The sequence below is a fragment of the Chinchilla lanigera genome, unplaced genomic scaffold (genome assembly GCF_000276665.1).
Source record: "Chinchilla lanigera isolate Chin_1 unplaced genomic scaffold, ChiLan1.0 scaffold00096, whole genome shotgun sequence".
NCBI lineage: Eukaryota > Metazoa > Chordata > Mammalia > Rodentia > Chinchillidae > Chinchilla > Chinchilla lanigera.
The window spans coordinates 3,974,611-3,987,447 of NW_004955497.1; the positions used below are offsets into that span (position 1 = coordinate 3,974,611).

The window sequence follows — 12,837 nt, forward strand, 5'->3', positions numbered from 1 at the left end:
TCCCCCACCTTCCCACCCAACCTAGGCTCAGTCCTCCTCTCCAGTCTCAGCTCTCCAGAAGTTACAGACTTGGAGGAAAAAGAAAATCACTTGAATCCCCACCACCTAGCCAGCGTTAATACTGCGTGTAGTACGATCAAACTTTTTCCGTCGCAAGTATATACATAAATATCTTCATATGCATTGGTAAATAAATTGACTCTCTATGAAACTTGGTGTTCGTGCAAAACAGAATCATATGTGTACTCTCTTTTTCTTTCACTCAGTGGTATTTCATGAATTTAAAACACTGTGTATGGTAGATCCAAACATCATTTCTGAGGGCCAGCTGCGCTCCATTGTCTTGAAGCTACCTGGTTGGTTATTTCTACTGTTAGACACTGGGACCGCGTCTTCCTTGGCGGTGTGTCTTCATTGTTACAAACGGTGCTGAGATTGTATTCATACACATTCAGCTTCACTCCGGTGGTTATTTCTTTAGGATAAATTTCTAGAGGTGAAAGTAGTAGATGAAGAGTGTAAAGTATCTGATGGAGCTCTGATGACATTGCTGAGTTGCCTTCTTCAAACTGGCCATTTAACTTCCGCCTCTGCTTATGTCAACCCTTTTCCAGTTCTCTAAGTAAAATGATACATTTTCTGTTCAGCTTGCATTTACTTGATTAGCAGTGAAGCTAAGCATTTTAATATTGTTCTTAAGACTTCCATCAGCCATTTTAATTACGAAATTTTATAATTGCAAAGTGTTCTTCTTTGGGGATTGAATATGCTTTGCCTGTTTTGAGTGGTAACACTCACTTCTGCCGTAATGACTTTTGTCTTCCCCTACAGACTCACGTTACACACGGTGAAGTACGCGGACTTAAGTTATAACTGGAATAATTTCTTCGAATTTTGGTTGCCCATTCACTATGCTAATGATGCCTTATTTTTGCCCTCGAGATAGATGTATAATTCCTTTTGTCAAAGCTGTCACTGCCTTCTCTGGCTCCTGGGTTTCTTGTCTTACTAGAAGGAAAATCAAATGTCAAGATTGCTTTTATGGTTTGCTTACCTTTTTTGTCCTCTACATCTCAAATGTAAAAACATAGCAGTTTATCTATAAGGTGCTTTGTAGTTTAAATTACAAGAGAATCACCAAAGACATAGAACCCCGCGTTCCACATGGGCCCCTCCCGAGCACCCCACCCCACTGTAGTTAAAGGGTGGACTGATCAGGCTCTGCGGTTACGTGTGGTGGAAGTGATATTTTTGAAGTGTTCTCTGCCTGCCAGAAAGGCTCTCCAAGGTCGTGCCTGTCCGAGGCAGTTACACGTAAGCCTTTGGGCACTTCTGTTCAAACGTAGAATTGTGATGGAGATCGCCGGTGATTTGTGATGAAGAACGCACTTGCTGACCCTGTTAAGCTTGGATGGCAGCTAACCAGCATTGTTCTCCTTCCTCTTCTAGATTTTACAGGAAGACTAAACTGGTCGGTTTTCAAGACATGGAGTGTGTGCCCTGCGGAGACCCGCCTCCTCCCTACGAGCCGCACTGTGAGTGAATGCACAGCCAGTATAGCAGAGGGGGCAGCGGGCCTTTACATTTTTCTCTTAAGCCTTTCTTTAGCTGCAAATGGAACAAAACCAGCCTCTACTGTGGGGCTCACGGTGTGTATTCTTCATCAAGCCCTCATGGGACAGAAAGCCCTTTGTCATGTGCCTCGGGCAGCCAACTTCTCGTCGGTTTGCGTCTCCCCGTAAAACGTGCACCCTTTGCTACTGCCATCTGCCGTTCCACCCGTAGCGTCCATTCTAGATACATTCTGCGGCAGCTCCAGTCAGCTAGTGGTCCAGATCCTGGTGTGCGTGGCTCCGTGGCTGTCCGTGAGTTCTCGGTTTCCTCCCCAGCCCCCAGACAGGATCGTGGGGTGCTGTCTGCCTTTCCAGTTTCTCTGGGTGAATCCCTGCCCTCATTAAGGTGTCATAGATGGAACCCTAGTTCCCATCATCCATGCCTTCATTTCTCCACTTGAACAACTAAATGGGAAGAAAGGGCTTTTGTGGGCTGTGTATTGATGGTGGACGTATTAACACTAGTTAATCCTCTTGACCCTGCATGTTCCTTAGATATAAAAGGTATTTGTTACAGATTATCCACCTGCATGGATTTTGAACAGGAAGAAAAGTGGTTGCTCACCCCTCTTAAGCCTGAGTAGAAACATGGGCAGTGAAAGCCCACAGATGGTGGGAGGGGAAGCGGTCAGCCGGGGGGGGGGCTCCCCTGAGGGTCCAGGGCGTTGGGCACCTGGGTTTCACAGCTCGGGGAGATGGTGGGTCCAGATGGGGGCGTGGGGGAGCACAGTGGAGCATAGCTTGCTCTATCCCATGCGTAGGTTGCTGCAGCCTTTCCAGTAAGCGTCGTTTTGATACAACCCCCAATACATGGGCTCTGTCCTCTTGCTTTGTTCTGTAACAAAGGTTCTCTCCAAAGATATTGACAGTTGCAGTATTATACTGCATCTCTTTCTAAGGATGCCGTGGAATTTTGCAGCCCATATTACTATGTCCTTTACTGAAATGTATTATATTCTTCATTTGAAATGATGGAAAGCAAAAGAATTGGAAGGTTTTTCCTAACTTTTATGGAAAATGTATATTTATCCTTATTTTCATAATATGTAAGCATGCACCAAATAATTGGTCGCAGTTAACAAAGGGAAGCATTGGATGCCTGTTAGGTGCGTCTCGAAACATCTGCTGTACTGATTTGTTTGACTGACTTCTCTCAGTAATCCTGTATCAGCCCAGACTTGTCCATGAGAACGCTGGTCCAGGGCTTTAGTAACACCGCTTTGCTGGCTGACAGATAGCCGCGGGTACTCAAGGGCAAGGCTGCCTAACACCAAGTGCGGTGTTCCTTCTGCACACTCCACTGTCTCACTGCAAATAACCAAACTATCTGCTAAGTCCTGCAAGGTGACTTCCTCTTGGTTTGCTTGATTTAATAATTTACCTAAACTCTAATAATCTACCATATAGAAAGATGGAAAGATCAGCTTTCTGCAGCTGCACACACCCTAAAAAGACGACTCTTGCCAACTAAAATGCAGTGACCTTGTCTTACCGGGGGTCAGCTCAGCCATTGTTTGGAAAAAAAGTTAAGATTATGCAATTCATTCCAAGCCACCATGGAGAGACTTAGTAAATCAGTATTGCCCAGTATACGCTTGTAAAGTACTATAAGGGTTTTCCGCCCTTTAATTTATTGAGCTTAAATTTAATATACTTGAGTCAAAAGTCTGAGGCTTTGGAATGTCTTGCCTTCAGGGTCTGGTTAAACCTAGACATCACAAATGTGCCTTTGAATATAGGTCTCCCGTGCAACTTCCCATGTTTTGTGAAAGTCCTTAGTTAAATTTTTGAAAAGAAATCTAATTTATTTAACATACATGTGTGTATACCCATACATACTCATGTGTGAAACTTTTTAAGAAGCAAAGAAATCTGAACTGTCAAGTTAAAAAAATGCAGCCTGCACAGCTAGTAGCCTTTCAGATCATAAAGCAGGAAGTCTGGTGGTCTCAAGCGAGCGCTGCTCCTTATCTGTTAGAGAAAGTTTGCTGCCTTTGGCTCCATTCTTGGGAAAAATTCCAGAACACAGCTAATCTCCTCAAAGGAGATCTTGAAGCCTTTGGAGGAAATTATGCAAGACTACTTCTGTTTTCATTTCTTCTACTTCGGGCTTTTCAGTTCATCCACAAAGAGCTGCTTCTCAGTGGTTTCCCCTGAGGAGTTCTGTCCCGCTGAGAATCTTGCTATCAGGAAGGACGCCTCTCGCACTTTCTTAAATAACGGTGTGTGTGTTTGAAGTGTCTTTTAGGAGCGGGAGTGGCCCGCTCCTGGGTAGCCCGATTTTTCGTAGTGGGAGTAGCCCTCCTGGGTTCCTCTGGAGGGCCGGGGCTGCCCTGCAGCGGGGCCCTGCGTGCCCGGGCTCTGTGCTCAGCGAGATGCTTCATCTGCCCTTTATGCGCCCCTTGGGCTGCTCTGTTTAGAACTCACCTGTTCTTCCTCAGGGCAAATTGGACCGGAGGCCAGGGAAGTAAGGTCCAAAGTACAGTCATGTCGTAGGACATTTCACTGTATGGCAGAGCCTGCATACAGCAATGCTCCTGTAGGATTCCAGTGGAACTGAAACATTCCTGCAGCCTGATCATGTTTTACGGCACCTTTTCAGTATTTAGACACGTGGATAGTTCCCAGTGCATTACAGTTGCCTGCACTATTCAGGTCAGTCTCATGTTGCAGTTTGTAGCCGGGGCGCAGGAGGCCCTGCCGCTCGGCCTAGCCTTGTAGGATACTCTGATGTCTGCACTGCCACAAAGTCACCTAACAACGCATTTCTCAGAATATGTCTCTGAGGTTGAGCAGTGCAGTGACTGCTCCCGGTGCCCACCGAGTGCTGGGCATATATGGAGTACAGAGAGGGCCCAGTGCTGTCCTCTTGCGGCTCACAGTTGGTGAGGGAGTTGTCACGTCAGTTCTGAATTAAGGAGCATGTGCAGACTCCAGACACCGATGCACAATGTGTCAGGGGTCGGTTCCATGCCTGGCGGGCCCCACAGTGCTGAAAGAGTGCTGTGAGTGGAGACGTGATGGCCAGGGGTGGCTTTCCCGGCCAGTGGCTGCAGAGCTGTGACCTGCAGGGTCAGCAGGAGGAGGGTACTCCCGAGCGGGGGAGTGAACAGGGCCAGGGGGAGGAGGGGCGAAGCAGGTCCCGCAGCTTCTCATGCTGGGCACAGGCCAAGTCCTTCCACAGTGGACACATCCTTTGATCCTGGCACCCTGCGGCTCTGTGGTGACATGACATGTTGGTGGGAGTGGAAGCCAGACCACGCTAGAATGAGGAGCTGTGGTTGGGGGAGGAGTGGAGACAGCAGCCAGACACAAGTCAGCCCGGTGTCTGCATGTGAAAAAGCACCACCATGATGGATGGAGGGAGTTGTGTAGGGAACAGAGGACGTCCTTGTTTTATAGTCGTGTGTCACTTCACAACAGGGACCTGTTCTGGGAAGTGTGTCATTCGGTGATTGAGTTGTTCTGCAGACATCACGGTGTACTTAGACAAACCCGGGTGCTGCCTCGTCACTAAGCAGCACAGCGTGCTGGATCACTGTGGCGTAAAGAGCCTGCACCACACGAGAATCGGCTCTGCGGGCTGTGATGCCTTTGATCTCTTGGTTGAGAGACGTATCTGTGCACTTGCAGATTTGGGGGGAGGTTGCAGTTGAGAGAGACTGACCATTGTAATGAGATAAACGTGCGTTCAGGTGCTTGGAGAAAGCTCCAAGCACAGGTTCGGGTTGGCCTGAGAGGGAGGGAGGGAGCGTTCCTAACTGCAGCCAGAGGGCAGGAAGGTGGGCAGAGGAAGAAACGGGGCTGCTTCTTCTGGGATGGGAACACAGGGTTCTGCACCTGTGAGCTCAGAGGCGCCTGGAGGGAGACAGTTGTGGAGGAACTCAGAAACTTGAAGAGTGCTAGGGTTTGGTGTTCACATTACAGAGGCAGAGGGTAGGCTGAGAAAATAATGGGTTTCCTGAGATACCAACAGCCCAGCTAAAGTTGTCAGTCAAAGCACGACATGGATTTGCCTCTCATGTGGCCTCTGCTGCAGGGAGGGCCGGGCCACCTCAGAGGCTTCCCTAGGACATGCGTAGGTTACTCCCAGAGTGTGTGGCTTCTGCAAGCAGATCTTCAAGGGGTGGCCTCCTATGTGTTAATAACACAAGTATTACTTTAACGAAAGGACATTCTCTTTTATTTATCTAATTTGAAGCACACCAAGTACCAACCTAATAGAAAATATGAGGTTGAAAACTCAACTGCCCAAGGGGCCACCCTTGTTCCACACTTAAGCAGTGTTGCAGTGGGAAGCAGAGACACCAAAAGGACACCCAGGATTTGGAGGCAGATTTATTTTACATCAATGGGCACCAATCGGGATCACTCCCAGAATATCAGGCCCTGGTCTCTGCTGGTCTAGGCCTTATATTGGATAAGCAAGCAGGAAGTACAGAGGCAGAGTGGCTTGTCAATTGGGGGTTGGTTTGTACAGTGTGCATCACAGTGACCAGCTGTGCATCACAATGAGCTGTCATTTCTAAGAGACAGAAGCCCCGGAACTGGAAGAGGCACTGTTACCTGGGCAACTAACAAACACAAGTATACTGGCTGGGGGGTCATTTTCTGTTACGTTTCTTCCTCTTTTAGTTTCCCCAGCAAATCTCTGCTGGGCATGTTACGTGTGGTCTTCTGAGACAAGGCCCAAATGGAATTTCTACCCTGTCTGTTCTGTAATATTGCTCTGGCAAGGCAGTGAGCAAGTTAATCTGATGTAGGAGAATGTCCAGTGTGCCTTGGATGCTCATCAAATTTTGATCAAGTGTTTGATTGATTGTTTTATTTTCCTGGGGCAACCATCCATAGAGTTTAAGGCAAAAAAAAACCCACAGCTATCAAGGGGCAGGGAAGGAAGGACTCGGGTAAGCAAAATCCTGAAAAGACACAAAAATCTTTTGTGTCTTTCCAGCAGGCAGCTTGAGTGTCATTAATCAGAAGTGCTTTTTCACAGCGGAAACAAGTTTTTGAACTGCTGGGAGGTTAAGTCCAAGCAGTTGGCTTTTGAGTCCAGAACTGGGATCTTTTCATTTAAAGGCAAAGAGGGGCTGGCTGACAGGAGCCAGCCGAAGGCAGCAGAAGACATTTTTTAGGTCCAGGCAGGTTTCTTCCCCTGTGAGGTGGAGCATCCTGGCTGCTGAGGTGTTGTCCAGATGCTGTGGTCACACAGGTGAGCTTCCGGGTGCAGTGCCCGGCAGCAGCAGGCTTTCGAATCTGTTGACTTCCCTCCTTGCTCCTTCTGGCTTGTAATGCTCCTTGGATGCTTAGGTCTCCTCCGCTAGTGCTTTGGGGAACTGCTGTCTTGCAGAGGGAACAGGAGGCTTGGTGTTCAGCAGGGCCCGTGGTTCAAAGAAAGGTGGCAACATGGGCAGTGTGTGTGCTGCTCATTCAGTAGGAAATGATGTAAATGGAAACAGGAAAATTCAGCCATCAGAGACACGAAAGTTCTCTGAGTAGGGCCAGGGATATAGCTCAGCAGCACAGTGCCTGCCTGGCAAGCAGAAGGTTGTGAGTTCGATTCCTGGTACAAAAAAAAAAAAAAAAAAAAAAAGTTCTCTGAGTAGAACACAGTGCCAAAATGTGTGATGAGGGATGTCGAAAGCCAGGCATGGGGCACCTGGCTGTCAGCCCAGATACTTGGGAATCTGTGACTGGAGGACTGCCTGAGCCTAGGATTTCCAGACCAGCCTGGGCAACACAGGGAGATCCCATCTCAAAAAAGGCTGTGATGGGACTCGGGAGGGGGGCACTTGCTTAGCATGGACATGGGCCTGGGTTCCAGCTCCAGCATCACAAACACGAAGACTATCTCCATATAAATGTTTCCCCTCTTCGTGGGCTGTAGCAGTGTTCCCTAGTCAGTGATTTCAGAAACAAAAGAGCGGCCGTTGTCCCTCACGACTGCCCATATTGGTGGAGTCCTGTGAAGTCTTCATGGAGTAAACACAGCATGGACCCATTGCCAGAACTGTGGGGCCACCACCCTGGCATGCCCGGTACAGGTGGGGGAGCCTCAGGCAAATTGTCTCCCCTCTTTGAACCTCTGTTTACTCCCTGGAAAATGAGGATAACAAGGGGCAGAACTCAGTGAACTCCATGATACCTGCAAGGGTGTCATCTTAGGAGCACTATCTACAGTGGCCTGGCTTGTTAGGATCAGGACAATGCCTCACCTGCCCTCTACCCCCATCCCCAGGCCTCACCCCAGGCAGCTGGGGGTGCTGGGGGAGCTGTCTCCTCCTGGAGGAGCTCTTGGCTTTGCTGTTTGGCTTGCCACTGCTTTGCCCCTACTCCCTAGTGAGCAGTGGAGGACACTGGAAAGGACACCGTTGAGTTTGGGGTTTGATGCGCTGCATGGCCAGGCTGCCCGGCTGAGGAAACCGTAGTTGCTTCTTTACTCTCTGTCCTGTTCCCGCACGGAGCCCCTACCCTGCAAACAGTGATGGGTTCGTGATGGTAGCCAGTGCGCCCACAACCTCTCCGTCAGTTCACTGAGGACTTCCATGGGCGATATGAGTGGTTGGGCATGAAGCGTGGGGCTGACTGGTGACATTGCTGTGAATTGCAGATAAATTTTCTCTTCTTTTTTTGGTACTGGTGATACAAGTAAATAAAAACTCCCAACCTGAACGATATCTGGGACGAGTTCGTGCTCTCTAAAATTAAAGAATGAATTTTAGGAACAATGGAGGTTAAGAGCAGAATATGTTTATTGAGGGAAAGAAAGCTTCTGTCCAAGAAAGGGACAGAAAAACCTGGCTTTTCCTAGGGACTTCATAGAGCAAAACCACAAGGTGAGGCGGGTCCAAGATAGGGCGAAAATGGGAAATTACAAGGTGGGCATGAGGTGGGACAAAACCTATGGTCAACCAATAACATTACAAGTATAATTGTTCAGGTAAAATTGAGTAAACTGGGATCAAATGGGGAAGCAAGTCACATAGCAAGTGGGCATGAATACAGAACAGGGGCTTTTCCTGGAGGGGACTGGGCTAGTCACTCTTTCTGGCTTTTTGAAGGTGATTGCTACTTATTTAGAATATCAGTCCCTGATGTTCACACCTAGGGAGGTATGTAGGTGCATTTGTTTAGTCTTTTATTTTGAGGGTCTGGCCCATAGCAAAAAAAGTCGCCATTCACAAGGTATTCTCTTGCATATTGGCTCCTTCAAGGGCCTGGCCCTGTCTGACTGCCTATAATATTTCTATCTAACTCAGCTGCCTGTAACACTGGGAATCGCCACTCAGCACCTCACACTTGCAGCAAGGCAGGTGCTGTGCCACTGAGCTGTGTCCCCAGCCCAGATAAATTTTCTTTAAAAAGGGAGATTTACATGTGGGCTTTGCTCTTACTGTGTCTTCTGTTCCTAATAAGGTATGTGTCCATTTAGGACATTCAGGAGAAAAAGAGAAAAACGCACAAGAAATTTTAGAACTCCATCCTGCCTTAAGTATGATAAGAAGTCCAGATTTTGTGCTATTTCTTTGAGCAGTGTTTACTTATTTTGGAACAAATACTGTGGTTAGAACAAATAGTTTTGAAAAAATTCAAGGCAGTTTTCACCACAGTGCAACTTTATTGAAGTGTGTTTAACCTAGATGTTTGCTTTGTTCTTGGGGGCTCCGTAAAACAAGCGGTGGGGGGAGATTCTAAGGAAATAGCAATCAGATAAATCAGTGCACGGGAGAAGAAAAGGCAGGAGCTGTGTTGACCTGCAGCCACTTAGGAATTTTACATGGCTTAGTACTGCTCAAAAGACAGCGAACAGTTCCTTGTTTTCAAAGGAAAGTTAAAATGTCTCTTACATAACAGATACAAGTAATTTCAAGATGAATTATTAGAAGAAATATTTGCTCAGCAAAGATGACTAAAAGTTTAATAGAAAAAAGGGGTGATAAATGTCGGCAGGCCCCTAAACACAACAGTATGAGCATTATAGTTACAAAATACAGCAAATGAAGTGCAGCATTTTGATGTTTTCCTGTCTGCTCTCTTTTCTATGTATACTGTTTTCTAAAAATAAATGTGGGGGCTGGCGATGTTGCTGTGTGGTGGAGCCTGTGTATAGTGTTGGACCTGGGTCAGATCTCCACGCTGAAAAGCACGGTACTGTGCGAACTATTCCATCCTCTTCCCACTTCAGAGGTGACCTACTCCCTCTGTGAAGACTTTTGTGAGCAGAGTCTCGTGGCGGGCTCTGGACTCGGACCTCTGAGGCAGCCCCCGTTGCCGTGCCCACGGTGCGCGTGGTGTGCAAAGGTTCTTCCACACGCCTCTCTTGACGTGTGGTGCTCCGTCACTTTATAGTAAGAGTGCCTGGCAGGCAGCCCTTTGAAGGAAAACAAAAACAAACTTAAAATTAAATAAACTGGGAGGCATTTGAAATTAAGACCAATATGAGCTTCGTGGAAGGGAGGTGAAGGAGAGGTACAGGAGGAAGAAAAGCAACGACCTGGTGGAAGGTTCCCAGTTGCCTTAGCTTTTTCCTGTCTGCTGTCCCAGCTGTCCCTGAGGCTCAAATCCAGTGTCTGGTATCCTCCCTGTGCCTCGCGTTCACCGTCCTTGGGGACCCCAGTGCCTGCCCAGTCTGATCCAAGAAAATGACTAGATAGTGGGATGCAGAAGAAAGATACATAATCCCCAAGTATTTTACACTTACTGGAAATGTGTGATTTTATTGTGCTGTATTTACGATTGGCAGCAGTTTTTCTGATGAGTTTGCTAATACTTAATGGCTTCATTTTCCAGAATGCTTCCCAGTGCCTCCGTATTATGGGTCTATAGAGCCAATATGTACTAATGGCGGGCTCTGGTTACCGAGGGTTTGAAGTTGTCACAGCCCCAAGACCAAGACTCCAGAGTGTGCAGCCAGGCATTCCTGGGCCTGGCTGTGGACCTGGCTGTGGGTGTGGTCTGGGGAGCAGATGATGGGTACCCTGCATTTTAAACAAAGGCCTACTGCAGTAGGGAAGGGGAGCTTCCTTTAGGAAAGTCTGAAGAACTTAGCTCCTTCCTGCTAAACAAAAACTTGGGGTAGGGGAGGATGAAGACAGTGAGATCAAAGGAAATTCAGCACAAACAGCCACTGCTCAGGAAGACCCATTTCAGAGCCAGCTCTCCCCTCTGACAGGTGAGGCAGAGCCATCCTCCCAGGCTCGCTCATTGAGGGCACAGGGCCCCTCCTTCCTGTCCCTCCTTTGTCTGTGATTCCCGGCTTGTCGCTGGTATGTCTCTTTCTTTTTGTTGTTCTACAGATTTTATCATTTTATTGAAAAATAGTCTGAAATTGTGATAGTCAAAGGTTGCTTATGTGGAAACAGTAAACACAGCTGACAACCCCAAAGTTGACCAAGTCCCCTACAAAGTCCAAGCATCCTGGCTTTCCGTGGTGCCTTTGAAGCCTTCCTTTGGAATCCATGTATATTTTGGGGGTAAGCATTGCTACCCCAGACCAAACCCACAAGGGCCGAGGGAATTGGAAGAGAGGGAAGAGCCTGAGCCAGGCTGCAAGAAGAGAAAGGGCAGCCGCACAGAAGCAGCCTCAGGGACCTGGCGCACACTGTAATCTTGTGACATTTGGTGTAGAACAAACAGACCCACTCGTCCTAATAGCTGGTCGCTGAGGTTTTCTTTCTAATGTTACTCAGTAGAAATGACAGTTCCCATTATTATTCTGGACCCTGGAAAGGGTGGGGAGAATGATCAGGTTACTGTTTGTGGTTTTTTGTTTGGTGGTACTGGGGATCCTAGGCAAGTGCTGTACCACTGAGTTGTCTTTTTAAGAAAGCCAGAAACCGTTGAAATTCATTTCAGAATCATTTCCAATGAAAATGATCCATCTCTTCTTAAAGCTTATTTGACTATCATGGTCAACAGTTGTTTCCTGAAAGTCTGTTACAGCAAACTTCTTACATCCTGAGAATATTGCAAACAGAGCCTGTGTTTTATAACACAGTTTCTTTAAACAGTTTTTTGAACTGTCTTTTAACAGTTTAAATGCCCTGGGCTCTTGAGAGAAGAAATGCATCGTCAGTATCACCGCGCTGTGTGATTGTTTAGCTGTTTCGAACCTGTAATCTGCAGTGTTTCACTTCGCCCCAACTTACAGAATCCGAAAATTCTTTGAACAGCTTCCTACACTCTGCATTCATTCTTTTCCCATAGTGTAAGAGTGCTAAAGGCAAGGCATTGCTTTTATCTGTTACCTGTGAGAAAAAAAGGGAAGATAAATTAAATGCTTGGACTAAATTCCTAGCAACTCTTGAATCCAGCGCTTGAGACTGTCGCTGTGTGCCTCAGGCCCTCTGGGTGGCCGCAGCCTCGGGAGACCAGAGACTTGGCCCTGGCCCTGCGAACAAGAGCGGTTGATGATTACCCATTCACCAATAAATCTAACTTCCCTGGCTTTTATCTTCAGTTGCTTTTAGACATTTAAAGCCCGTGAGCTGGTTTAAATATTTACTCACAAAGAAGCAGGCTATGGTTGTGAAAGGGCATCACTCAATTAAATGAATTTCAGATTAAGTACAGTTTATCTAAAGAAACAAGAAGCCCAGCAGGCCTGTTTCACGAAGGTGTGGACTTTTCCAAATGGATCACCGATCTGCCTGTGTGCTCGGTAAATGCCCAAAACAAATAAACGTGAGCTCATGGGGAAAGCAGACGAAGAGCCGATGCCAGCCCCGGAGCGGGGACACGTAGTGTTAGGCTCAGGTTAGTCCTTCCCCTGAGCTGTGTGCCGGCGCAGCTCTGTGTGCCTTGTGCGCTCACTTTCCAGAGAGGACCAGCTCGCGTGGCCAAGGCCAGCGATGAGGTCGCTTTGCCTTTAAACCCAGGAGAGCGTCTGGCCACGACTGTGTCAGCACCCAGAGCTTCCACCTGAGAGCGTCATTTTGGGAGTAGAAAAAAGAAAGTTACCAGGAGATTGTAAAAGAGCGGCTATAAATTCAGAAAGGGTCGGGGTGCCTGGGCCACGCCTCTCGGCCTGCCTGGGGGTCATCCTCCCTGCTGTGCTTGCCTCAGGGCCCTCACTGCACAGCGAGGACCAGTCCCTGAAAGAGGGGACTTCCACCTGGCAGCACGGGCAGGCCGCGCTCAAAACTGCCTCTCCACGTGAGCTTGCGGGGACGGGAATTAACAGAGTTTAAAAAGATAGTTGGGCTCAGAGTGTAGCTCAGCGGTA

The 12,837-nt window shown here is 47.8% G+C and overlaps 1 protein-coding gene across 1 annotated transcript in view; it reads left to right on the forward strand.

Moving 5' to 3' along the window:
• Tnfrsf19 (tumor necrosis factor receptor superfamily, member 19) overlaps positions 1-12,837 on the forward strand; it is a gene marked incomplete at its 5' end in the record, with an annotated part of 77,360 nt that overhangs the window by 29,492 nt on the left and 35,031 nt on the right. Inside the window, 1 exon segment of the mRNA XM_013505499.1 lies at positions 1,450-1,535. Within this exon segment, the coding sequence (XP_013360953.1) occupies positions 1,450-1,535 (86 nt within the window).